This window comes from Theropithecus gelada, chromosome 19 (assembly GCF_003255815.1).
Source record: "Theropithecus gelada isolate Dixy chromosome 19, Tgel_1.0, whole genome shotgun sequence".
Classification (NCBI taxonomy): domain Eukaryota; kingdom Metazoa; phylum Chordata; class Mammalia; order Primates; family Cercopithecidae; genus Theropithecus; species Theropithecus gelada.
This window is the reverse complement of record NC_037687.1, coordinates 40,942,963-40,970,961: the sequence shown is the minus strand read 5'-3', so window position 1 is coordinate 40,970,961 and position 27,999 is coordinate 40,942,963. Positions and strand designations below refer to the sequence as shown.

The 27,999-nt window shown below is 49.6% G+C and overlaps 1 protein-coding gene across 2 annotated transcripts; it reads left to right on the top strand.

Annotated features, from left to right (window-relative positions):
• The first annotated feature begins 872 nt into the window (after positions 1–872).
• On the top strand, positions 873–27,999 carry ACP7 (acid phosphatase 7, tartrate resistant (putative)). Of its 2 annotated transcripts, XM_025368434.1 has the most exons (13): positions 873–985; positions 1,676–1,974; positions 15,421–15,621; positions 15,921–16,103; positions 17,190–17,313; positions 17,540–17,602; positions 17,699–17,813; positions 17,910–18,017; positions 18,111–18,168; positions 18,249–18,316; positions 18,427–18,498; positions 23,714–23,851; positions 26,552–27,999. In XM_025368434.1, the coding sequence occupies exons 2-13, from the start codon at positions 1,854–1,856 to the stop codon at positions 26,615–26,617; spliced, it is 1,317 nt and encodes a 438-aa protein (XP_025224219.1). In that variant the 5' UTR covers positions 873–985; positions 1,676–1,853; the 3' UTR covers positions 26,618–27,999. The 2 variants fall into 2 exon arrangements, with proteins under 2 accessions (XP_025224219.1, XP_025224220.1); XM_025368435.1 differs by lacking the exons at positions 17,190–17,313; positions 23,714–23,851.

Here is a 27,999-nt window from a genome sequence, read left to right as displayed (position 1 = left end):
TACAAAGCCAAGTAGTGGCGGGTCATTGTATCTGCGTTCAGGGAGGGGAAACGACTGGAAATCCGGGCCCCCCAGATCTTTCCTGCTTCTCCTTTTGTGGCAGCCACTCCTCACATTCAAACAGTTTGCAAAAGTTTACAGGAGAGAACCCTAACTTGTTCCCTAGACGTCAGTTTCTGGAGTTCATGCATTAATACGATAAAAAGAACAGCTGATTCTTATCCAACCCTTACTCTGGGCCGGGCCCTGTTATCAGCATGAAATTTCATGCAGCAACTCGTTTACTCTTCACAACAGCCCACAGGGTATATACGATCATCACCTCCTTTTCACAGGTGAAAAAACCCGAGGTCCAGCGAGGTTGAGTAACTCACCTAGGTCGAACAGCTCAGAAAACCCACTGCAATTCTGGGATTCTAGTTTTGTTTTCGGGTTGTCCCGGGCTTCTGAGGAGGAGTCAGTGGGCTCAGCATGGAGAGGAAGGAAGCCGGAAGGAATTGCGAGGAAGATGCAGCAAGGCTGGAAAGGTTGGGGATCCCCCGGTACCTGCACATCTGGGTACCTGGGGATGGGGCAGGGCCAGGGTAGGGGCCAGTGTCCGTGCCCTGGGGGCCCCCCAGCTGAAAAGTGGGCGCCTGAAGGATGAGCGCAGGCTTACCTGCCGGGCGCTCACCTGGTGGCCGACGCGGAGGTGGCGGCCGAGACGCACCCAGCCTTCCTGGGTCCCCCTTCCCGCGCCACGCCCTGGGGGGGGCGGTGGGCGGGTGGGTGTGGGGCGCCCAGGACCGGCAGGACCTGTGGGACCCGGGGCCCTGGCTGTCTAGGGAGGCTGTCACCCCGAGGCGACGGGCTCTTCCGGGGCTGGGACGGCTGTAGGCGGCGAGAGGCCTCGGGCGGGAGAGGCCTCGGCACCCACGAACTCATAAATACCGGGGCGGCGCTGGTGGCTGGAGAGGCGCGTGCGGGCAAGCTGGCGCCCCCGAGGGTGAGCCGGGGTCCGGGAGGGCACCCCCGCTCCCGGATGGTCCCGACCCGGCTCCAGCCTGGCAGCTGGAGACAGAGCTGGAGCAGGCGGGGAAGCGCTGGGGAGAAGGCGGGTGGGAACAGATGGTGGAAGGGCAGGGACGCTGGCGATGGGGAGAGAGGATGCGGCCGCTCTGGCCAGGATGGACTTACAGGATCTGAGGGTGGCGTGGGAGGATTGGGGTCACTAGGAGCAAAATGGAAGGCTAAGGATGGAGTAGAGAGGCGAGATCCCAGGAGCAGGCAGGAATACTTGGAATCTCGGGAGTAGGTAGGAGAACTGGGGTTTCTAACAGCAGGATGGAGAGCTGGGGATGGGGCTGCCGAATGCAACCTCCTACACAGCCTCCACCCCACTCCCAGGCCCCCAGCACTGAGAGTGAGCTCTGGTTAGGAGCAAGGCTCCGGAATCAGGCCCTCCTGGGTTCAAATCCTGGCTCCATCGCATCCTAGCTGTGCAGTTGAATCACTCAGCTGCTCAGTTTCCTCATCTGTGATATGGGGATGACGATGCTCACAGCCACCACCTCATAGCAATGTCATGAGGCTTCCGTGAGTTCATCTATGTCAAGCGGTTGGCACACTGTGAGTGAGGCTCAGAGAGCTCTGCTGCTGCTCCTTAGCCATTCTTATTTTTGGTTTCTCTCTCCAGCGTCTGGATAACCACCCATCTTGAAGGAGACCTCCCTGCCCTCCTGCCTCTGTCCCCCAGAGGACTGCCAGATCATCCTCTATTCCCCAACCTCCCAGCCCTTCCTGCTGTACCTGTGAGGAGGTGATCTCCTCAGTCCCTCCACTTTTCCCCTGTCTGCGGTCACCACCCCACCACCATGCACCCCCTTCCTGGCTACTGGTCCTGTTGCTCTCTACTCCTGCTATTCTCCTTGGGAGTCCAGAGGTCCCCAGGGGCCCCCAGCGCTGCCCCAGAGCAAGTCCATCTGTCTTACCCAGGTAAGTGTCCCTGACCCCTTTCTACGCCTCTCCCAGCGAGGCCCAGCGGTGCTTCATTGTTTGAGGGTTCAGGAATCCCCACCGTGAGCCCCTAAGCAGGTGGCTCATTTCTCCCAAGCCTCTGTCATCTGCCTCTGTGGAATGGGAAGTACAGGCCGTGGTACACCTGGAAGTGTGCGGAATGATCACGGTGCCCAGCCCACAGGGAGTGCTCTCCTGCTCTCCTAAGGGGGCTGCTGCTGTCCTTGTTCATTGCATCTCTGTTGCGCTTCTGGGACCTGGCACATTGTTCGTTTGTGCACAGTAGGCCTCAGAGCCAGTTTTGGAAGGAACCAGTGGATGAGTGATAACAGAGCTGGATTACCCAGCCCCTTCTCCATCCCTCCTCTCCTCTTCCCCACCAGGATGGCTGCCTCCCAATCTTTGATTAGGATCCTTCCACTGTCAGGGCAAGAGCTTGGACTCTGGACCCTTGGCACCCAGACCAAATGGGTTAGAATCCCATCTTTGCTATGTACCTGCTGCCTGATCTTGGGCAAGTGGCTTAACCTCTCTGGCCTCAGCCTCCTCATCTGGATAATGGGGTGATATTAGTGCAACCTCATGGTGAGGTGTAAAGGAGTTGCTACCTGTAAAGAGGCAGAACTGAGGCTGGGTGTGGGGGCTCACACCTGTAGTCTTAGCAGTTTGGGAGGCTGAGGCGGGAGAATCACTTGAGGTCACGAGTTTGGGACCAGCCTAGAAAACATAGTGAGACCTCTGCCTCTTAGGAAAAAAGAAAAAAAATCTTAGTCATGTGTGGTGGCAAGCACCTGTAGTCCCAGCTACTTGGGAGACTGAGGTGGGAGGATCGCTTGAGCCCAGGAGTTCAAGGCTGCAGTGAGCCATGATTGGCCACTACACTCCAGCCTGGGCAACAGAGAGAATCCTGTCTTTAAAAAAAAAAAAAAAATGTGGTGGAGGCTGGGCACGGTGGTGCATGCCTGTAATCCCAGCACTTGGGGATGCTGAGGTGGGTGGATCACTTGACCTCAGGGGTTCAAGACCAGCCTGGGTAACATGGTGAAACCCCATCTCTACAAAAAAATTTAAAAAATAAAAAAATTAGCTGTGCATGGTGGCTCACGCCTGTAGTCTCAGCTACTTGGGGAGCTGAGGCAAGAGGGTCACTTGAGCCCAGGAGGCAAAGGTTGCAGTGAGCCAAGATCATGCCACTACACTCCAACCTGGGTGACAGAGTAAGACCCTGTCTCAAAAAAAAAAAAAGGGTTGGTGGGACAGAACCGAGTTTGGTATGTAGCAGCAATTTCCATACACTTTAAATCTCAGGACTATTTGTTTTACACTGTTAATCTCAGAACTGTTTTACACTGCTAAAACTTACAGAGAACTTCAAAGAACTTTAGCTTATGTGCACTATAGCTAGCAATATTTACTAAATGAGGTATTAAAACTGAGACATTTAAAATTTTTTACTGTCATTTAAAATTAACAATAACAAATACCTTCTGTATTAATGTAAATGATATTTTTAATGAAAAAACTGTATTTTGCAAGAGAAGAGATTGAGTGAGGAGAGTGACGTTGCTTGCATCTTTTAAAAATCTTTTATTTTTTACTCTTTTGAGACAGGGTCCCACTCTGTCACCCAGGCTGGAGTGTAGTGGCACAATCTTGGCTCAATGCAGCCTCCGCCCTGCAGGGTTCAAGCGATTCTCCCACCTCAGCCTCCCCAGTAGCTGGGATTACAGGCACCCACCATCATACCTGGCTAGCTTTTGTATTTTTTATAGAGATGGAATTTCACCATGTTGCCCAGGCTGGTCTTGAACCCCTAAGCTCAAGCAATCCTCTGGTCTCGGCCTCCCAAAGTGCTGGGATTACAGGCATGAGCTACTGCGCCTGGCCTAAAATCTCTTTAGTATCTGGTTTGGTAACTGACACCTGGATTCTCCTCAGATCTGTTTTCATTTTAGTCTGTTGTGATTTGTTGTTTTGGATTTTGCCTGCAAAGAAAATCTGTTCTTGCACAGACATGTGGTTGAAACAGGGAGAACAGTTGTTTGTTTGTTTTTTGACACAGGGTTTGGCTCTGTCAGGGTTTGGCACTGGAGTGCAGAAGCACAAACATGGCTCACTGCAGCCTCGACTTTCAGACTCAAGCGATCCTCCCACCTCAGTCTCTCAAATAGCTGGGACCACAGGGGCATGACACCATGCCCAGCTAATTTTTTTTTTTTTTTTTTTTTTGAGATGGAGCCTCACTGTATTGGCCAGGCTGGAGTGCAATGGCATGATCTTGGCTCACTGCAAGCTCTGCCTCCTGGGTTCAAGTGATTCTCCTGCCTCAGCCTCCCAAGTATCTGGGATTACAGGCACACACCACCACGCCTGGCTAATTTTTATATTTTTAGTAGAGATGGGGTTTCACCATGTTGGCCTGGTTGGCCTTGAACTCCCGACCTCAGGTGATCCACCCACCTCAGCCTCCCAAAGTGCTGGGATTACAGGCGTGAGCCACCGTGCCAGGCTCTAGTCCTACTCTTTTCTATCTGTGACAGTTCCTCAGTTATTCCTTATCTTTCCTTGTTTTTCATGTCTTTTACGTCTTCAAAGAAGATAGTTTCTTCTTTTTTTTTTTAGATAGGATCTCACTCTGTCACCCACACTGGAATGCAATGGTGCAATCATAGCTTACTGCAACCTCTAACTTCTGGACACATGTGCTCCTCCTGACTCAGCCTCCTGAGTAGCTGGAGTAGTGCAGACGTGCACTACCATGCCTGGCTAATTCTTTTTACTTTTTATAGAGATAAGGTCTCACCGTGTTGTCCAGGCTAGTCTCAAACTCCTGGGCTCAAGTGATTCTCCCACCTCAGCATCCCAAAGTGCTGGGAAGACAGGGGTGAGCTACCATGCCCAGGAGAGAAAGAGTTTCTTAAAGGTTAGTTGCAACGTGGCATCAGAAACCACATGAATGAACCGGCTTGGCATTTGCCGGTCTAGTGACCTTGGACAAAGCACTTTGCCTGGAGGCCTCTGTAAAAATGGGAAAGGCAGTAAAAACCCATCTCATAGTGCTGCCGTGGCAATCCAGTGAGATCATGGCTGTCCTTTTTCATCCTACACAATAACAATGGCAAGTACATGCTTATAAGTGCTCTAGATGGATAACTCGTTTAACCTGGTATCCACCTTAAGCTGTAGGTACCATTGCTACTCCCGTTTGACAAGAGAGTAAAACTGAGACCCATAGCAGGGGAAGAGTCTGACCCCAGTTCACATAGCCTGGGAATCTGAATGCTGGCAGGCTGGTTCAGGAGCCCACGATCTTTGTGGGTTTGTTTGTTTTGAGACAGAGTCTCACTCTGTCGCCCAGGCTGGAGTGCAGTGGTGCGGTCTTGGCTCACTGCAACCTCTGCCTCTCACGTTCAAGGGATTCTCCTGCCTCAGCCTCCCAAGTAGCTGGGACTACCAGCGCATGTCACCATGCCTGGCTGATTTTTGTACTTTTGTATTTTGTATTTTTTTGGTTTTTGAGTTGGAGTCTCACTCTGCTGCCCAGGCTAGAGTGCAGTGGTGCGATCTTGGCTCACTACAACCTCCACCTCCCAGGTTCAAGCGATTCTCCTGCCTCAGCCTCTCAAATAGATGGGACTACAAGTGCATGCCACTAAGCCCGGCTAATTTTTGTATTTTAATAGAGACAGGGGTTTCACTGTGTTGCCCAGGCTGGTCTTGAACTCCTGACCTCAAGTGATCCGTCCACCTTAGCCTCCCAAAGCGGTGGGATTACAGGCATAAACCACTGCACCCGGCCCCTAATTTTTGTATTTTTCAGTAGAGACGGGGTTTCGCTATGTTGGGCAGGCTGATCTTGAACTCCTGGCCTCAAATGATCCACCCACCTCAGCCTCCCAAAGTGCTGGGATTACAGGCATGAGCCACTGTGCCCGGCCTATTTTAAAACTCTTTAATTTTGTACCACTTTTAGATTTAGCAGAAACGTTCCAAAAATATTACAGAGTTCCTGTCTCCCCTCACTCGGTTTCCCCTGATGTTAACATTTTATGTAACCATGGCACAATGATTAAAACCAAGAAATCAAGATTGGTACAATACTGTTAACTAAACTACAGATCTCATTTGAATTTCACCCGTTTTTCTTCTAATGTCCATTTCCCCTTCCAGAATCTGATCCGGGGTCTCACATTGCATTTAGTGGTTGTGCCTCCCTAGTCTCCTCCCATCCATTAGTTTCTCAGTCTTCCCTTGTCTTTCATGATCTTGGTATTACTGAGTACTGATCAGCTATTTCATACAGTATCTCTCGTTTGGGGTTTGTCTGATACTTTCTTATGACTGGAATTAAGTTATGTATTTTTGGCAAGACTATCATAGACGTGATGTTGTGCCCTTCTTGGTGCATGATATGAAGGATCAAGATGTGGCTATGACTTATTGTTGTGACTTACTGATGTTGACCCAGATTGTTTCATTAAGGAGGTGCCTGCTGGGTTTCTCCTCTATAAAGTAATTATTCTTCTCTTTGTAGTTAATAAATATCTTGAGGGAGATGGCTCAAGACAATGCAAATCCCGTTTCTCCTCAATGTTTGCTCACTAATTTTAGCATCCATCAGTGGATCTTATTGGCAACAATTATCAATGTGGTGTTTGCCTAATGGTGATTTTCTAATTTTCTAATTCCCTCCTTTTTTTTTTCCTTTTAAATTTTATAACTTTTGTTTTGTTTTGTTTTTGAGACGGAGTCTTGCTCTGTTGCCCAGGCTAGAGTGCAGTGGCGCGATCTCGGCTCACTGTAACCTCCACCTCCCAGGTTCAAGCAATTCTCTTGCCTCAACCTCTCATGTAGTGGGGATTACAGGTGCACGCCACCACACCTGGACAAGTTTTTGCATTTTAGAAGAGACGGGGTTTCACTGTGTTGCCCAGGCTGGTCTCGAACTCCTGAGCTCAGGCAATCTGCCTACCTCATCCTCCCAAAGTGTTAGAATTACAGGCGTGAGCCACTGCGCCAGGCTAATAACTTCTAATTTATTTATTTATTTATTTTGAGACAGAGTCTTGCTCTGTCACCCAGGCTGGAGTGCAGTGGCACAATCTCAGCTCATTGCAACCCTTACCTCCTGGGCTCAAGTGACCTTCTCACCTCTGCCTCCTGAGTAGCTGGGACTACAGGGATGCACCACCATGCCTGGCAATTTTTGCATTTTTGTAGAGACAGGGTTTCACCATGTTGCCCAGGCTGGTCTGGAACTCCTGGGCTCAAGCAATCCACCTGCCTCAGCCTCCCAAAGTGTAGAGATTATAGATGTGAGCTACTGTACCCAGCCTCTACACTTCTATTTTTTTTTTTGTCTATTGTTCCTATTCAATATAGTAGCTCCTTCCATCTAATTGAAATTTTATTTTAAGAAAAAGCTGTCCCTTCCTGATCCCTTTATTAATTTATTCAATGATTTATTTATATCATGGACTCATGGATATCCATTTTATTCCATGGGTGAAAAATCTGATGTTATGATTGTCCCAGATTTGGTCTCTCAGAATTCCTTCAGATTGGGTTCTGTGTTGTTACAACAAGCCTCCATCATTTCTGAGTACGTCCTCACTTGATGACATCACAAATCATTCCAGGCTCCTCTTGTATATTTCCTGTTCCATCCCTGGAAGCACCTATTTCCCACAATGAGTTCCAGTTTCTTTTTTTTTTTTTTTTGAGATGGAATTTCACTCTTGTCACCCAGGCTGGAGTACAGTGGCGTGATCTCGGCTCACAGCAACCTCTGCCTCCCGGGTTCAAGGGATTCTCCTGCCTCAGCCTCCCGAGTAGCTGGGACTACAGGCGTGCACCACCAAGCCCAGCTGATTTTTGTATTTTTAGTAGAGATGGAGTTTCACCATGTCAGTCTGGCTGGTCTCGAACTCCTGACCTTGTGATCGACCTGCTCAGCCTCCCAAAGTACTGGGATTACAGGCGTGAACCACTGCACCCAGCCCTCCAGTTCCTTTTTATTGGAGAATGGGTATTTAGAAATTAATATCTGGGCACTAGGTGTGCTCATTGCCACTGAGATGTCATAGCTTCTAGTTCCTCTCAACAAACACAGCGAGGCAATACATGCATGTACACAAAGCTTCATGTTCACACATCTATGTTTGAATCTGTATAAAATTTTTTTTTTTTTTTTTTTTTTTTTTTTTGAGACGGAGTCTTGCTCTGTCGCCCAGGCTGAAGTGCAGTGGCGCAATCTCGGCTCACTGCAAGCTCTGCCTCCTGGGTTCATGCCATTCTCCTGCCTCAGCCTCCCCAGAAGCTGGGACTACAGGCGTCTGCCACCACGCCCGGCTAATTTTTTTTGTATTTTTAGTAGAGACGGGGTTTCACCGTGTTTGCCAGGATGGTCTCAATCTCTTGACCTCGTGATCCGCCCCTCTTGGCCTCCCAAAGTGCTGGGATTACAAGCGTGAGCCACTGCGCCCGGCCAAATCTGTATAAAATTAATTACCTGGCCGGCCACGGTGACTCAGCACTTTGGGAGGCCGAGGCAGGTGGATCACTTGAGGTCAGGCGTTTGAGACCAGCCTGGCCAACATAGTGAAACCCCATCTCTACCAAAAATACAAAAAATTAGCTAGGCATGGTGGCATGTATCTGTAATCCCAGCCACTCAGGAGGCTGGGGCAGGAGAATCACTTGAACCCGGGAGGTGGGTTCAAGTGAACCAAGATCGCACCACTGCCCTCCAGCCTGGGCAACAGAGCGAGACTCCAACTCAAAAAAAAAAAAAAATTACCATGAGATCTTACTGATATCCCTGATTTCAGCCCAGGATCATGGGTTTATTTTAGCCTCATCTTTCCTTATTTGTAACTTCTTTCTCTAACACTCAGAAACTTGACTCTTACTGTCTACAATATATTTATTTGTTCAATCCTAGTGTATACATAAAGCAGTTACAGCTGGGTGTGGTGACTCACGCCTGTAATCTCAGCACTTTGAGAGGCCGAGGTGGGTGGATCACCTGAGGTCAGGAGTCAAGACCAGCCTGGCCAACGCTGTAAAACCCCATCTCTACTAAAAATACAAAAATTAGCTGGGCATGGTGGTGCGTGCCTGTAATCCCAGATACTTGGGGGGCTGAGGCAGGAGAATCACTTCAACTCAGGAGGCAGAGGTTGCAGTGAGCCAAAATCGTGCTATTGCACTCCAGCCTTGGCAACAAGTGTGAAACTTGGTGTATATATATATATATATATATATATATATATATATATATATATGTTTCAGAATCATTTACGGGTATGCCTGTGAGAAGCACGCAATGCCAAGGTGACAGCCTTTATGCACAGTCCTTTTCGTCTTTTGCCTTATAATAATACCCACTTAGGACACTGTTTCTTGCAGTTATTTTTCTTCCTTACCCCCTTCCACGTGGTTATGTTATTCATTTTTTAATCTGGTTAGGTCCACTTATTAGTGTCTCTATTCCACATTGGGTTCCCCCCATATCCTGATAGTTTTGTTTATTTTGTGGGTGTGTGAGGGAAATGTGAAACACGACTACAGTTCCAGGAGTCAAACTTATATGAAAAGCCTGACTCAGATAAATGTCTCTGTTTCTTCATCCCTACTACTCTGTTCCTCTGTTCCCATTCCCCCTTTCTTTTATTTATTTATTTATTTATTTATTTATTTATTTATTTATTTGAGACAGAGCCTTGCTCTGTCTTGCCAGGCTGGAGTGCAGTGGCGTGATCTCAGCTCGCTGCGGCCTCCGCCTCCCGGGTTCAAGCAATTCTCCTGTCTCAGCCTCCTGAGTAGCTGGGACTACAGGCATGTGCCACCAAACCCGGCTAATTTTTGTATTTTTAGTAGAGATGAGGTTTCACCTTGTTGGCCAGGCTGGTCTCGAACTTCTGACCTCAAGTGATCCACCTGCCTTGGCCTCCCAAAGTGCTGGGATTACAGGTGTGAGCCACTGAGCCTGGCCCCCCGCTTTTTTTCTTTCTTTCTTCCTTCCTTTCTTCCTTCCTTTCTTCCTTCCTTTCTTCCTTCCTTCCTTCCTTCCTTCCTTCCTTCCTTCCTTCCTTTCTTTTCTTTCTTTTCTTTCTTTCTCTTTTTCTTTCTTTTCTTTCTTTCTTCTTTCTTTCTTTTCTTTCTCTCTTCTTTTTCTGTCCTTCCTTCCTTCCTTTCTTTCTTTTCTTTCTTTCTCTTTTTCTTTCTTTTCTTTCTTTCTTCTTTCTTTCTTTTCTTTCTCTCTTCTTTTTCCTTCCTTCCTTTCTCTCTCTCCCTTCCTTTCTTTCTCTTTTCCTTCCTTCCTTCCTTCCTTCCTTCCTTCCTTCCTTCCTTCCTTCCTTCCTTCCTTCTTTCCTTCCCCTCCTTCCCCAGCCCCCATTCTTTCTCTTTTTTTTTTTTTTTTTTGAGACGGGTCTTGCTCTGTCACCCAGGCTGGAGTGCACTGAGTGGCACAATCTCTACTCACTGCAACCTCTGCCTCCTGGGTTCAAGTGATTCTTCTGCCTCAGCCTCCTGAGTAGCTGGGATTACAGGCATGCACCACCATGCCCGGCTAATTTTTATATTTTTAGTAGAGACCAGGTTTTGCCATGTTGGCCAGGCTGGTCTCGAACTCCTGACCTTAAGTGATTTACCTGCCTGAACCTCCCAAAGTGCTGGGATTGCAAGTGTGAGCCACTACGCCCAGCTAATTTTTGCATTTTTAGTAGAGACAGAGTTTCACCGTGTTGGCCAGGCTGGTCTCAAACTCCTGGCCTCAAAGTGATCTAGCCACCTCGGCCTTCCAACGTGCTGGGAATACACGTCTGGCCTCCTCTTTTTTTCTACCTCATTTTCCACCCATCCCCTGTAAGTAATTCATCTCTTTAGTACCTGGTGTATTCTTTAGTACCTGGTGTATTTCTTTTGTACAAATGAGCAGAGACACCTCCATATTTTCTTATACCCCCTTACATTAAGGGCAGCTAACTATACTCTTATGCACTTTGCTTATTTTGGTATAACAATATGTCCTGGAAACATTTCATAGCAATTCTTGGAGCTTGTCCTCATTCTTTTTTACACCATTGTGTGGATGTTATTCAGTCACTCTCCTAAATATGGGCATTTAGGTTGTTTCCCGTATTTTGCAATTACAAAGAGTACTGCCATAAATAACCCTGAGCACATGCATTTTTGTATGACTGGAGGAAGAACTCTTAACATTACACTACACCACACGGTATTTTTAAAACCTTGACTTGGGTGCTAACATTTAAGAATTTGAAGCTATCACTTCAAAATCTGGATTTTCATATCTATCTATATATGCTCCTGGGATATAAAAACCACCGTGTAGAGATGTGTTCTAGGCCGGGCGTGGTGGCTCAGGTCTGTAATCCCAGCACTTTGGGAGGCTGAGGTGGGTGGATCATGAGGTCAGGAGTTAGAGATCAGCCTGGCCAACATGGTGAAACCCTGTCTCTACTAAAAATACAAAAATTAGCCAGGCGTGGTGGCGTGCACCTGTAATCCCAGCTACTCAGGAGGCTGAGGCAGGAGAATCACTTCAAATGTGGGGCTGGAACCCCCACACAGAGTCCCTACTGGGGCACCACCTAGTGGAGCTGTGAAAAGAGGGCCACCGTCCTCCAGACCCCAGAATGGTAGATCCACCGACAGCTTACACTGTGCTCCTAGAAAAGCCGCAGACACTCAATGCCAGCCTGTGAAAGCAGCCAGGAGGGAGGCTGTACCCTGCAAAGCCCCAGGGGCAGAGCTGCACAAGGCAATGGGAACCCACCTCTTGCACCAGCATGACCTGCATGTGAGGCCTGGAGTCAAAGGAAATTGTTTTGGAGCTTTAAAATTTGACTGCCCTGCTGGATTTTGGACTCGCATGGGCCCTTTAACCTCTTTGTTTTGGCCAATTTCTCCCATTAGGAATGGCTGTGTTTACCCAATACCTGTATCCCCACTGTATCTAGGAAGTAACTAGCTTGCTTTTCATTTTACAGGCTCATAGTTGAAAGGGTCTTGACTTGTCTCACATGAGACTTTGGACTGTGGACTTTTGGGTTAACGCTTTTGGGGGACTGTTGGGAAGGCATGATTGATTTTGAAATATGAGGGTATGAAATTTGGAGGGGCCAGGGACAGAATGATACGGTTTGGCTCTGTGTCCCACCAAAATCTCATCTTGAATTGTACACCCATAATTCCCACATGTTGTGAGAGGGACCTGAAGGGAGATCAGTTGAATCATGGGGGCAGTTTCCCCCTTACTGTTCTTGTGGTAGTGAATAAGTCTCATGAGACTGATGGCTTTTTTTTTTTTTTTTGAGACGGAGTCTCCCTCTGTCGCCCGGGCTGGAGTGCAGTGGCTGGATCTCAGCTCACTGCAAGCTCCGCCTCCTGGGTTCCCGCCATTCTCCTCCTCAGCCTCCTGAGTAGCTGGGACTACAGGCGCCCGCCACCATGGCCAGCTAGTTTTTTGTATTTTTTTAGTAGAGACGGAGTTTCACCGTGTTAGCCAGGTTGGTCTCGATCTCCTGACCTTGTGATCCGCCCGTCTCGGCCTCCCAAAGTGCTGGGATTACAGGCTTGAGCCACCGCGCCTGGCCTGAGACTGATGGTTTTATCAGGGGTTTCCGCTTCTGCTTCTTCCTCATGTTCTCTTGCCACCACCATGTAAGGGTATTTATCAGCAGCATGAAAATGGACTAATATAGTAAGTTGGTACCAGTAGAGTGGGGTGTTGCTGAAAAGATACCTGAAAATGTGGAAGCAACTTTGGAACTGGGTAACAGACAGAGGTCGGAACAGTTTAGAGGGCTCAGAAGGAGACAGGAAAATGTGGGAAAATTTGGAACTTCCTAGAGACTCGGTTGAATGACTTTGACAAAAATACTGATGATGATATGGACAATGAAATCCAGGCAGAGGTGCTCTCAGGTGGAGATGAGGAACATGTTGGGAACTGGAGCAAAGGTGACTCTTGTTAGCTTTTAGCAAAGAAACTGGTGGCATTTTGCCCCTGCCCTAGAGATTATTGGAACTTTGAACTTGAGAGAGATGATTTAGGGTATCTGGTGGAAGAAGTTTCTAAGCAGCAAAGCATTCAACATGTGCTATTAAAGGCATTCAATTCTAAAAGGGGAGGAGAGCATCAAAGTTCAGAAAATTTGCAGCCTGATGATGGGATAGAAAATAAAATCCCATTTTCTGAGGAGAAATTCAAACTGGCTGCAGATATTTGCATAAGTAATGAGGAGCTCAATGTTAATCCCCAAGACAGTGGGGAAAATATCTCCAGGGCATGTCAGAGACCTTTGCGGCAGCCCCTATCATCACAGACCCAGAGGTCTAGGAGGAAAAAATGGTTTCATGGGCAGGGCCCAGGGTCCCTGTGCTGTGTGCAGTCTAGGGACTTGGTGTCCTGCATCCTAGCCACTCCAGCTGTGGCTGTCAGGGGTCAACATAGAGCTTGGGCTGTGGCTTCAGAGGGTGCAAGCCCCAAGCCTTGGCAGCTTCCACGTGGTTTTGAGCCTGCAGGTGCGCAGAAGTCAAGAATTGGGGTTTGGGAACCTCCACCTAGATTTCAGAAGTAGTTTTCATGCTGTTGATAAAGACATACCTGAGACTGGGAAGAAAAAGAGGTTTAATTGGACTTACAGTTCCACATGGCTGGGGAGGCCTCAGAATCATGGCAGAGGTGAAAGGCATTTCTTTTTTCTTTTTTTTTTTGAGACAGAATCTTGCTTTGTTGCTAAGCTGGAATGCAGTGGCGTGATCTTGGCTCACAGCAACCTCTGTCTCCCTGGTTCAAGCAATTCTCCTGCCTCAGTCTCCCAAATAGCTGGGACTACAGGTGCACGCCACCATGCCCAGCTAATTTTTGTATTTTCAATAGAGATGGGGTTTCACCATGTTGGCCAGAATGGTCTCGATCTCCTGACCTCGTGATCCGCCCACCTTGGCCTCCCAAAGTGCTGGGTTTACAGGCATGAGCCAATACACCCAGCTGGTGAAAAGCATTTCTTACATGGCGGTGGCAAGAGAAAATGAGGAAGAAGCAAAAGTGGAAACCCCTGATAAACTCATCAGATCTCGTGAGACTTATTCACTACCATGAGAGCAGTATGGGGAAAACTGCCCCCTTGATTCAAACAGTCTCCCACTGGTCCCTCCCACAACACATAGGAATTATGGGAGTACAATTCAAGATGCGATTTGGGCGGGGACACAAAGCCAAACCATCTCACGGAGGTTGCAGTGAGCCGAGATTGCGCCATCACACTCCAGCCTGGGCAACAGAGCAAGACTCCTCCTCAAAAAAAAAAAAAAAAATTAACTGGGCATGGTGGCATGTGCCTGTGGTCCCAGCTTCTTGGGAGGCTGAGGCAGGAGGACAGCTTGAGCCCAGGAGGCCAAGGCTGCAGTAAGCGAAGATGGCACCACTGCACCTCTAGCCTGGGCAACATAGTGAGACCCTATCTCCGAGAAAAAAGAAAAGTCAATAGCTTTGCTAGTACTGGGCTCGTTTTCTGCTTGCTTGGTGGCTATCGTCAGATCTGAGTGATGGCTGCCCCTTTGAGATAGGGCAGGGTCTACAGTTGGCTACATGCTCTGTAACTCCTTGCTCACTTACAGGTGGCCCTTGTCTCCCTTTAGATCACCTGTGGCCTCCAGACACCCAAGCTGGCAACCTTTAAATGACATCATGTGTGTACAATAGTTGGTACAAGACCTGCACACAGTAAATAATGATATTAATAATAATACTCGTTCCCCCATATAACCCTAAGTGTACTAGGCACTATTTCATTTGCTTTACTTATATTTATTCATCTAAGCCTCATAACAACCATATAGCGCAGAAACTATTATTTTTCCATTTTACAGACAGGAAAACTGAGGCTCAGAGAGGTGAAGTGATGTGCCCCAGGGAAGCTCAGCTTAGAAATGGCAGAGCTGGATCATGCCTGTAATCCCAGAACTTTGGGAGGCGAAGGTGGGTGGATCACCTGAGGTCAGGAGTTCAAGACCAGTCTGGCCAACATGGCAAAGCTACATCTCTACTAAAAATGCAAAAATTAGCCAGGCATGGTGGCACATGCTTGTAATCCTAGCTACTCGGGAGGCTGAGGCAGGAGAATCGCTTGAACCTGGGAGGCGGCACAGGTTGCAGTAAGCTGAGATGGCACCACTGTACTCCAGCCTGGGCAGCAGAGTGAGACCCCAACTCAAAAAAAAAGAAGAAGAAGAAATGGCAGAGCTGGGATTGAACTTGGGCAGTTCCAGAACCTGTCTCCTTAACTACTAACTGTTCATCAGTGGTCAACGCCCCTCACTTTTTCTGCACATCCCTACCACCCTGCCCAGGCCTCACTCCTGGTCTATCCTCTGTCCCTTTCTCCCCAGGTGAGCCAGGCTCCATGACTGTAACCTGGACCACATGGGTCCCAACCCGCTCTGAAGTGCAATTCGGGTTGCAGCCGTCCGGGCCTCTGCCCCTCCGTGCCCAAGGCACCTTCGTCCCCTTTGTGGATGGGGGCATTCTCCGGCGGAAGCTCTACATACACCGAGTCACGCTTCGCAAGCTGCTGCCGGGGGTTCAGTATGGTGAGAGGGCCCCCAGGTTGAGCTCTTGAGGGGGAATGGGAAGAGGAGTGGGATACAGACTAGAAGCTACCACTGGCCGGTGGCTCAGGCCGGGCTGGTAACTCCTCTGCCTATCTGCAAGCCTATTGTATGAGACCCCAGGATGAAAACGGAAGGTGCGGGGAAGGCAGATCGAAGGGGCATGGGCCAGCCCCAACCAGTCCCCCCATCTCCTCCCCTCCACCAGTTGGGGAAGGATGGGGTTGGAGGGAGCGTCCTGGGGCGGCCCAGCTGACGGCAACATTTTCCTCTCCCTTCAGTTTATCGCTGTGGCAGTGCGCAAGGCTGGAGCCGTCGGTTCCGCTTCAGAGCCCTCAAGAATGGGGCCCACTGGAGTCCCCGCCTGGCTGTGTTTGGGGACCTGGGGGCTGACAACCCGAAGGCCTTACCGCGGCTGCGCAGGGACACCCAGCAGGGCATGTACGACGCCGTTCTCCATGTGGGTGAGGCATCCGCAGGGGCGAGCGGAAGGATGGTGGTCAGCGCGCACGCGGAGGGATGGTGTGGGGAGCGCGGGTGGGGGGCGGTGCCAGGACCGTGGAGGGGACAGGGCTGGGGCCAGTGTGTCTCTGAAGGGACAGGGGATAAGACTGGCTACGGAGATGGTGTCTGTGGCCAACCAGCCTGCCTTGGTTAAAATCCCAACTCTGGCACTCTTGCCAGGAGCAGGGGTTTTCCCCCCGTGTATTTTGATTAGAGAGAAAGCTGGTTCCGAGTTCGCAGGACTGTTATGATGACTACGTGAGTTCGCGTTGCCTGGCAGGGTGCAGGTGCACTTCGGTGTCCTTGTGCTGTTGTTATTATTGCTGCTGTTTTTATTTAAGAGGGGGAAGAGAATGAGATGGGTAATGGGGATTGGGGATTGTATGTTTCAAAGTGCAGGCGCTGGAATCAGGCTCCCTAGGTTTTATTTCTACATCTTCACTAGCCAGCTGTGTGACCTGGGTCCTCAGTTTCCCCATCTGAAATAGGAATAATAATAATACTAATGTTGGGCTGGGCGCGGTGGCTCATGCCTGTAATTCCAGCACTTTGAGAGGCCAAGGTAGGTGGATCACTTGAGGTCAGGAGTTCGAGACCAGCCTGGCCAACATGGTGAAACTCCATCTCTACTAAAACTACAAAAATTAGCCAGGTGTGGTGGCGTGTGTCTGTAATCTCAGCTACTTGGGAGGCTGAGGCAGGAGAATCGCTTGAACCTGGGAGGCAGAGGTTGCAGTGAGCCAAGATGGCACCACTGCACACTAGTCTGGGCAGCAGCAGGAGACTCCGTCTCACAAAAAAAAAAAAAAAAAAAAAAAAAAAAAGAAACAAAGAAAACAAAAACAAACAAACAAAAACCATCTTGGCCAGGCACAGTGGCTCACACCTGTAATTCCAGCACTTTGGGAGGCTGGTTTTGAATTCCTAGGCTCAAGTGATACTCCTGCCTTGGCCCCCTAAAGTGCTGGGACTAACCTGGCTCTCTCAATTCCAATGAAAGCAGAGCTGGGCCTGGGTCCTCACCCTCCTTCCGCCCCCTCCCCCAGGAGACTTTGCCTACAACATGGATCAGGACAATGCCCGCGTCGGGGATAGGTTTATGCGGCTCATTGAACCTGTGGCTGCCAGCCTGCCATACATGACATGCCCCGGGAACCACGAAGAACGCTAGTGAGGACCGAGGGCTGTGGCGGTGGGCAAGGGCTGGATCAATGGAAACGGTCTCATTCTTCTTAGTGTCTCCTTTGAGTCTCTCATGCTGCAACATTTCAATTGTAGCAAGAGGAGATGGGGGTGGGCTGGAAGCCAGACTCAGGGCCCGACAGTGGCAGGGTATAGGAGTAGGGCTAGGAAATTCAGTCCCTCACCTCTATCCCTTGTACTTCCTTTATTCTAGCAACTTCTCTAACTACAAGGCTCGCTTCAGCATGCCGGGGGATAATGAGGGCCTGTGGTACAGGTAATGTGCAGGTGCCGGGGGGCTGGCCCTCTCCCCTGAAGGGTGGGAGATGCAGAGGAGCCCCGGTCCCTGACCCCTGCCCTTTGACTCCTCCAGCTGGGATCTGGGTCCCGCCCACATCATCTCCTTCTCCACCGAGGTCTATTTCTTTCTCCATTACGGCCGCCACCTGGTACAGAGGCAGTTTCGCTGGCTGGAGAGTGACCTCCAGGTAACCTGGGTGGAGGCCCCCTGTAGTCCCCCGGCTGGCCCCACCTCCCCCTCCACCCCCCACTCCTAGCCCCTCACCCTGGGCCCTTCTCCCTAGAAAGCCAATAAGAACCGGGCAGCCCGGCCGTGGATCATCACCATGGGGCACCGGCCCATGTACTGCTCCAACGCAGATCTGGACGACTGCACACGACATGAAAGCAAGGTGAGGCCCCTCCCTGGGAGACGGTGGGGAGGTGCCGAGAGCCAGGTGCGCGTCGGTGTGCGTCACCCTCACCCACTCATTCACCCTGCCCAGGTCCGCAAAGGCCTCCAAGGCAAGCTGTATGGTTTGGAGGATCTTTTCTACAAATATGGTGAGCAACCCTTGGGACCCATGCCCCACACCCCACCTCTGCCCGATTCAGAGGTCTGATCCCCGCTTGCTCTGTCTCAGGAGTGGATCTGCAGCTGTGGGCTCATGAGCACTCGTATGAACGACTGTGGCCAATTTACAACTACCAGGTGAGGCACGTGGAGGGCTGGGCGCCCACGCAGCTGGGGTCAGGGCGGTCAGATGTCCCCAGAATGGCCTCGTGTGACTGCCCGCCACCCAACATTGTTCCCTTCCCCAGGTATTTAACGGCAGCGGAGAGATGCCCTACACGAACCCGCGAGGACCTGTCCACATCATCACAGGATCTGCCGTGAGCAGGGGGACGGGTGCCTTTGCCTTCTCTCTCTCTTTCTATCCATGGAGGGCTGACTTTGTTCCAGCCTGAGTGCTGGGTGCTTTATACAGTGGATATCACTTAACCCTCAGCCCTAAGGTCAGAAACTCCTAGCAGCATGCCCATTGGATAGATCCAGGAACAGAGCACAGACAGGAAGATACTACAGTGAGTTATGGTCACTGTACTGTACTGTGTACTGTACTGTACTGTAGCCTAGGTGACAAAGCCAGATCCCGTCTCGAAACAAAAACAAAACAAAACAAAACAAAAAAACTATCTTTTTTTTTTTTTTTTTGAGACGGAGTCTCGCTCTGTTGTCCAGGCTGGAGTGCAGTGGCATGATCTCAGCTCACTGCAACCTCCGCCTCCTGGTTCAAGAGATTTCTGGCTAATTTTTGTACTTTTGGTAGAGATGGGATTTCACCATGTTGGCCAGGCTGGTCTCAAACTCCTGACCTCAAGTGATCTGCCTGCCTCGGCCTCCCAAAGTGCTAGGATTACAGGTGTGCCTGGCCCAAATGTCCAGTTTCTCCTCAAACTTTCACCCTCTTATTTTAGAACCCATTAGCGGACCCTGCCTGCAACAGTTATTACTAAACTGTTCTAATGAGAACCCTTCCTCCCTCTCTCCCTCCCTCCCTCCCTCCCTCCCTTCCTTCCTTCCTTCCTTCTTTCCTTCCTTTTTTGAGACGGAGTTTCACTCTTGTTGCCCAGGTTGGAGTGCAGTGGCACGATCTTGGCTCACTGCAACCTCCACGTTCCGGGATCAAGCCATTGTCCTGCCTCAGCCTCTCGAGTACTTGGGATTATAAATGCCCACCCCCATGCCCGGTTAAGTTTTGTATTTTTAGTAGAGATGTGGTTTCACCATGTTGGCGAGGCTGGTCTCGAACTCCTGACCTCGGGTGATCGGCCCACCTTGGCTTCCCAAAGTGCTGGGATTACAGGCGAGAGCCACTGCGCCCAGTCTTACTGTGCCGTTCTAATGGGGATTTTCTGTCGCCCTCACTCTTCCAAGATTTATTAATTGAGATCCTCCTGCAAGGCTGACTTGTGTCTTCTGCCACATTTGTTTAGTTGGTTAATTGTTTATTTATGTCTGTGTGAACTCATGGGTAATTTATTTTACTCTGCGGGTTATTATCCAACACGACTGTTATTTATCTGGATGTTTAGGTTGTGCCGGCTGCGGCCATCAGTGGGCTCCTGTCTCCTTTCCATTCGTCCCCTCCTTATTCTCTGGCACTTCAAAACATTCCAGGATCATCCTGTGTTTTTTCTGCTCAGACTTGGAATCTACCCCTTCTCCATGGAGCGAGGCTTAGTTTTTAATTTTTAAATTTAATTTAAAAAGTTTGGCCACACACAGTGGCTCACGCCTGTAATCCCAACACTTTGTGAGGCCGAGGCGGGCAGGTTGCTTGAGGTCAGGAGTTCGAGACCAGTCTGGGCAACATGGTGAAACCCCGTCTCTATTTAAAAAAATACAAAATTTAGCCATGCATGGCGGTGCACACCTGTAGTCCCAGCTACTTGGGAGGCCAAAGTGGGAGGATCATTTGAGCCCAAGAAGTCGAAGCTGCAGTGAGCTGAGATTGTGCTACTGCACTCTAGCCTGGGGACAGAGCGAGACCCCATCTCAAAAACAAAAGTGTTTTTAATAGAGACAGTCTCACTATGTTGCCCAGGCTGATCTCGAATTCCTGGGCTTAAGTAATTCCCCCGCTTGGCCTTCCAAAGCTGCTGCTTATAAATGATTAAGAGCAAAGTGAGGCAGGGTGCGGTGGCTCACGCCTGTAATCGCAGCACTTTGGGAGGCTGCGATGGGTGGATCGCTTGAGTCTAGGAGTTTGAGACCAGCCTGGGCAACATGACAAAACCAATTATTATTATTTTTTATATATATGTATATATATAAAAGTAACAATCACTTGTAATAAAAATTCAAACAGTTACAGAGAGCAGGAGGTGAACAGCAGCCACTCACACCGCACATTGCCCCACTCTCAGCTGTTAACTCTCTTGCATTTTATAATGTTCTCTGCATATACAAATGAGTAATTGTTTAGATAGAGACATGTTACTGTATTTCTTACTTTAAAAAACAAAAACAAAAACCACTTAGATTGTGGGTCATGCCCCAGTGGTTCTCAAACTTGGTGCACATCAGAATTACCTGGGGAGCTTTTAAAACTGCAATGCTTGGTCCTGACCCTGGTCAAAATACCAGAATCCCTGGCATTGATCTCCCAGAGTAGCTGCCACGTGGAGCACGAAATAGAATGCTGTCAGCACCAGATGGCTTCTCACGGCCCTTGGCAGTCAGGCTCTGCCCATGGGTGACTGCTATTCTGATTTTGTCAGCACAAATTGGTTTTTTTCTTTAATTAAAAAATTTGAGGCCGAGCGCGGTGGCTCACGCCTGTAATCCCAACACTTTGGGAAGCTGAGGCGGGCGGATCACCTGAGGTCAGGAGTTTGAGACCAGCCTGCCCAACATGGCGAAACCCCGTCTCTACTAAAAACAAAAAATTAGCTGGGCGTGGTGGCGGGCACCTGTAATCCCAGCTACTCAGGAGGCTGAAGCAGGAGAATCGCTTGAACCCAGAAGGCAGAGGTTGCAGTGAGCCAAGATCACGCCATTGCACTCCAGCCTGGGTGACAAGAGCCCAACTCTGTCTCAAAAATAAAAAATTAAAAAAAAAAATTGAAATTATTTCAGACCAACAGTAAAGTTGCACTAACAATACAAGGACTTTCCATATCCACTTCACCAAGATTTCCCAAATATGAACATTTAACCACTTTTTTTTTTTTTTCTTAAGATGGAGTTTCACTCTTGTTGCCCAGGCTGGAGTGCAATTGGCGTGATCTCTGCTCACTGCAACCTCCGCCTCCCGGGTTCAAGCAATACTCCTGCCTCAGCCTCCCAAGTAGCTGGGATTACAGGCGTGCGCCACCACACCTGGCTAATTTTGTATTTTTAGTAGAGATGGGGTTTCTCCATATTGGTCAGGCTCGTCTCAAACTCCCGACCTCAGGTGATCCACCCACCTTGGCCTCCCAAAGTGCTGGGATTACGGGCGTGAGCCACCGTGCCTGGCTTAACCACATTTTTAAAGAAAAAAATAGAGATGGGGTCCAGCTCTGGCACCCAGGCTGGAGTGCAGTGGCTCCATCATAGCTCACTGCAGCCTCCAACTCCTGGGCTCAAACCATTCTCCTGACTCAGCCTCTTGAGTAGCTGAAACTATACGCATGCCTGGCTAATTTTTTTTAATTTAATTTTTACTTTTTGTAGAGACAGGGTCTTGCTATGTTGCCCAGGCTTGTCTTGAACTCCTGGCGTCAAACAGTCCTCCTGCCTTGGCCTCCCAGCGTGCTGGGATTCCAGGTGTCAGCCACTGTGCTTAGCTAAACATATTTGTTTTAATGTCTTTCTCTCTCCATTTTAGTCTTATTTTCAGGTCTAATCAAGAGCAAGTTGCAGACATGATGCCCCTTTACCACTTTCTCTGTATTTCCTTAAAAAAAAAAACAACAAACCTTATATCATCACGGTATAATTATCAAATTCAAATTCAAGAAGTTAACATTGATAATATACTATTATCTACTCTACAGACCTTATTCAAGTTTAGCCAGTAGTCCCCTTGGTGTCTTTTAAATCAAAGCAAAGATTTTTCCCCCGGGGCACCAGCCCAGGATCTGACATCACGTGCTGTAATTAGGTGTCTTGTCTCTTTCATTCCTTTCTTTCTTTTTCTTTTTTTTCAGGCGGAGTCTCGCTCTGTCACCCAGGATGGAGTCCAGTGGCGAGATCTTGGTTCACTGCAACCTCCGCCTCCTGGGTTCAAGTGATTCTCCCGCCTCAGCCTCCTGAGTAGCTGGGACTACAGGCCTGCGCCACCACACCCGGCTAATTACTGTATTTTTAGTAGAGACAGGGTTTCACCATGTTGGCCAGGCTGGTCTCGAACTCCTGACCTCATGATCTGCCCACCTCGGCCTCCCAAAGTGCTGGGATTACAGGCATGAGCCACCGCACCCGGCTGCACGATGTCTGTCTGACCTCTTTGAGCCTCTGATTTCTCAGCTGAAAGTATGGTATGGATGGGTCTCATTACTGATGATACTCACTTTGATCACTCGGTTAGGGAGGTGTCTGCCAGCCCTCTCCACCATAAAGTGACTCTCTTTTTTCCTATGTAATTAACAAGCATCTCCTGGAGAGATACTTTGAGACTATGCAAACGTCCTGTTATGCCTCAAACTTTCCCTGCTAGTTTTATCATCCATTCATGATCCTTGCTTCAATCTGGTATTACAATGCTGGGTGCAAAATGGTGAATTTCCTCGCTCTGGCATCCTCTCTGCTCCTCAAGCCTGGCTTTTCTGCGGCAAGCACGAGCATTCTGTTTCCCCAGGCGTTGGTGTTTTAAAAAGCTTTCTTGGAGGGGCTAGTGTGCAGCCAGGCTTCAGATCCAGTGATTTCTCTGTTCTTCGAATTGCTTTTTCCCCTTCACACACAATCTTGGCCATCTTTCTGTCTCACCCCACTTCCCTGCTTTGCGATGGCTATGCTATAATGTATTTAACTGACTCCCTGATGGGCGTTGGGATGGCTTCCGGTTCAGAGCTTTTACTGTAATGCTGTAGTGGGCAGAGTCTTACACAGCTGTGTAGTTTTCTAGAAGTCAGAGACCTGGAGTAGGGAAGCCTGCCCGGGACAAAATGTTCAATTGCAAAGCATTATTGTGGCCAAGTCTTTTTGTTTTCGTTTTTGTTTGAGACAGTCTCACTCTGTTGCCCAGGCTGGAGTGCAGTGGCATGATCTTGGCTCACTGCAACCTCCGCCTCCCAGGTTCAAGCAATTGTCCTGCCTCAGCTTCCCAAGTAGGTGGGACTATAGTTGTCCGCCACCACACCAGGCTAATTTTTGTATTTTTAGTAGAGACAGGGTTTCACCATGTTGGCCAGGCAGGTCTCTGACTCCCAACCTCAACTGATCTGTTGTTCTTGGCCTCCCAAAGTGCTGGGATTATAGGCGTGAGCCACCGGGCCTGGTCTCTATGGCCAAGTCTTAACTGTCTTCCTTGAGGGCAGCAGGGTCCTGGGCTGGCAGGTCATTTCTGCTTGCTTGCGGGTCCTCCACCTGCCCTGGGTCTGACCAGGTCTCCCTTCCCAGGGCTGTGAGGAGCGGCTGACGCCCTTTGCTGTCTTCCCAAGGCCCTGGAGTGCCGTGCGTGTGAAGGAGTATGGGTACACCCGGCTGCACATCCTCAACGGGACCCACATCCACATCCAGCAGGTGTCGGATGACCAGGTCAGTGAGGGGCAGGCCCGACTCATCTGACTGCACAGCCAGGCCCTGCCAGGCAAATGAGTTGTTAAAAACATGGACTCGGCCGGGCACAGTGGCTCATGCCTGCAATACCTGCAAGTTGGTGGGGCTAAGGCACGAGGATTGCTTGAGTCCAGGAGTTCAAGACCAGCCTGGGTAACATGGTGAGACCTAGTCTCTACAAAAACTACAAAAATTAGGCCAGGTGTGCTGGTTCACACCTGAAATCCCAGCACTTTGGGAGGCCGAGGCAGATAGATCACTTGAGGTCAGGAGTTAGAGACCAGTCTGACCAACATGGTGAAACCCTGTCTCTACTAAAAATACAAAAATTAGCTCCCCGTGGTGGCAGGTGCCTGTAATCCCAGCTACATGGGAGGCTGAGGCAGGAGAATCACTTAAATCCGGGAGGTGGAGGTTGCGGTGAGCCGAGATGGCACCACTGCACTCCAGCCTGGGAGACAGAATGTCTTGGGGAAAAAAAAACAAAAATGAAAATTAGCCAAGTGTGGTGGCAGAAGTCTGTAGTCCCAACTACTTGGGAGGCTGAGGCAGAGGATCACTTGAGCCTAGGAGTTAGAGTTTGCAGTGAGCTATGATCTCGCCTCTGTACTCCAGCCTGGGCAACACAGTGAGACCCTAACTCAAAACAAAAAAACAAACAAATGTGGACTGTAGAACTAGAAACCTGCTCCTGCTACTTACCAGCTGAATGACCTCGAGCCACTCATCTAACTTTTTTTTTTTTTGAGACGGAGTCTCGCTCTGTCGCCCAGGCTGGAGTGTAGTGGCGTGATCTCTGCTCCCTGCAACCTCTACCTCCCGGGTTCAGGAAATTCTCCTACCTCAGCCTCCCGGGTAGCTGGGATCACAGGCGCCCAACACCACACCTGGCTAATTTTTCATATTTTTAGTAGAGACGGGGTTTCACCATGTTGGCCAGAATGGTCTCGAACTCCTGACATCAAGTGATCTACCCACCTCAGCCTCCCAAAGTCCTGGGATTACAGGCGTGAGCCACCATGCTGGGCCCACTTATCTAACTTCTTTGAGCCTCAGTTTTCCCGTCTGTGAGAGGGGATGATCATAGTTTCCACCTCACAGGACTACGTGGGGGTTGAAGGACTTATTATATATAAAATGCTTAGAATAGTGCAGAACTTGGTAAATTTTGTAGGTATTTCCCATTGTGAGGCAGGGGAAGATAAAGATGGCAGGGTGGCACACAGGTGGGGGGAAATAATAAGATGGGTATGTGGTAGGGCTGGCTGAAGGTTAGGTGGACCCAAATAATAATGGCTCACCTTTCTTTATTTTTGCCATTGTAGTTTTTAAAAAATGATAATATTTATGATTTATTGAGCACCTACTGCATACCAGGCACTGCCTAGATGCTCTGTATTTAGTAGCATTTAATTAAATTAATTAATTAATTTATTTTTGAGACAGAGTCTCACTCTGTTGCCCAGGCTAGAGTGCAGTGGTGCAATCTAAGCTCGCTGCAACTTCCACCTCCCAGGTTCAAGCAGTTCTCCTGCCTCAGCCTCCTGAGTAGCTCGGATTACAGGCACATGCCACCACACCCGGCTAATTTTTTGTATTTTTAGTAGAGACAGGGTTTCGCCATGTTAGCCAGGCTGGTCTTGAACTCCTGACCTTAGGTGATCCGCCCGCCTCGGCCTTCCAAAGTGCTGGGATTACAGGTGTGAGCCACCGCATCCGGCTCCAGTAGCACTTTATACACCAAAACAATCTCATAGGAGTGGATTTCCTCTCATTTTATAGGTGAGGGAACTGAGGCTCAGAGAGGGAAAGTAATTTTCCCAGGGTCACACAGCTGGAGGACAGCCGAGCTGGGATCCCATAGCTACCATTTATCAAGTGGCGCATGCACCGGGCGCAGGCTTTGTGTGCATGATCTCACTCGGTTCTTGCCATGACTCTGGGCATCTATTACTTTGTGCATCGCATATGCTCAGAGATTCCAGCCACATGCTTAAGGCCACATAGAGGGTGGATGTGCTGGCCAGGCGCAGTGGCTGATGCCTATAATCCCAGCACTTTAGGAGGCTGAGGCAGGTGGATCACTTGAGGTCAGGAGTTCAAGACCAGCCTGGCCAACATGGTGAAACCTTGTCTCTAGTAAAAAATACAAAAATTAGCCAGGCATAGTGGCGCGTGCCTGTAATCCCAGCTGGTCGGGAGGCTGGGGCAGGAGAATGGCTTGAACCTGGGAAGCAGAGGTTTGGCAGTGAATCAAGATCGTGCCACTGCACTCCAGCCTGGGTGATACCGCAAGACTCTGTCTCAAAAAAAAAAAAAAAAAAAAAAAAAAAAAGAGAGAGAGAGGGAAAGAGTGGATGTGCTGGAATATAAAGTAAGGGCTGTCTCATTCCAGAGTTTGTGCTCTAAGAATAGCCTCCACTTACATAGCCCTTTCCATATGCTGGGCTCTGTTTACACATACTATCTCATTTAACTCCCACAACATCTATGATGTGGGTACTGTTACTCTCCCCACCACTTTTCAGATGAGGAAAACTGAGGCCCAGAGAGGTCTAGCCACTTGCTCGGGGTTGTACAGCCCATCAGAGGGCAGAGAGGGGATTGGAACCCAGGCCATCTGGCCCCAGAGTTCAGGCTTTCAGCTCTAACTACTGTCCCTGTTTTTGTCCCTCACAGGATGGGAAGATCGTAGATGATGTCTGGGTGGTGAGACCCCTGTTTGGCCGGAGGATGTATCTCTAGGGATGGGGGCAGCTCTCCTCCAGAAGCCTACGTTTTGCTGCCTTGGCTGCTGTGACCAGAAACTGCCCAGCCTGGGTGGGGATTTGGGTAGGCCCTGACTCCCCTGCCCTCCAGAGGCCCCATGTAGGGTGCATGCAGCCCTATGGAGCTGGGGCAGCTGTTCCCTCCTGGAGAGATGGGAGTCCTGGCTGGCTGTGGAGGGAGGGCAGGTGTGCGGGCACAGAGTGACACAGAGCAGGTCTCTGCTGGCAGGGCACCACCCTCCTGCATAGCTCTGATCGGGCGAGGTGCCCACAGGGCTTCAGGCATCAAGAGGCTTAAGCTGTGGCTTCATGGACTCTGCGCATCTTCCGGGGATACCCCTGGGCTGCCTCCTGTCCTGCCCACCGGGCAAGGGCATCACCAGCCTTCCGTCAGCAAGGTGGCCACAACCGTCATGACGCTACTCACCAGCAGGTGGTGTCGGGGACTTTTTCTTCTGAGCGCGGCATTGAGGGTTGGTCTGAAGCCTGGCTCCCGCTTCACTGCTTCAGGACTGCTACCGAGAGTCCCTTCGTGCCTCAGTTTCCCAGCCTGGCACCGTCTTATCCGGGAAGAGGAGACGTGTTAACACTCTTGCCTCCCAGCTAGGACAGATGACGAACCGCGAGAGCCCACAGAGTTGCCAGTTCCTTCCCTCTCTCCTTTCTTTCTTTCCCGTCTTTTATTTATTGAATCATAATTTATCCAGCATCTACCATGTGCCAGGCTCTGTTCTCAGAGCTGGAGAGACAGCCATTTACAAGACAGAGATCTCGGCCCTCACAGAGCTGACACCCTAACCAGAGAGTTGGACAAAAACCGCGATAAATGAGTTGGTTAAATGACGATTTGTGCATAGAAAATGCAGCGACAGTGAAGGAGTGGTTGCAGTTTTCAGGGGGATCTCACTGAGAGGGCAACATTTGATCTGAAGGAGGTGGGGAAGGAGCCAAGTGGGCAGACATCTGGGGAAAGAGCGTTCCAGGCAGAGGAATAGCCAGTGCAAAGGCCCTGAGACAGAAATGTGCCTGGCTGGCCAGGTACAGTAACTCACATCTGTAGTCCCAGCACTTTGCGAGGCTGAGGCGGACGGATCACTCGAGCCCGGGAGTTTGAGACCAGCCTGGCTGACACGGCGAAATCCTGTCTCTACCAAAAATACAAAAATTAGCTGGGCATGGTGATGTGTGCCTGTAGCCCCAGCTGCCCAGAAGGCTGAGGTGGGAGGATGGCTTCAGCCCAGGAGGTTGAGGCTGCAGTGAGCCACGATTGCGCCACTGCACCCCAGCCTGGGCAACAGAGCAAGACCCTGTCTCAAAAAATATATGTAAATAAAAAAGTTTTAAAAAGAGAAAAATAAA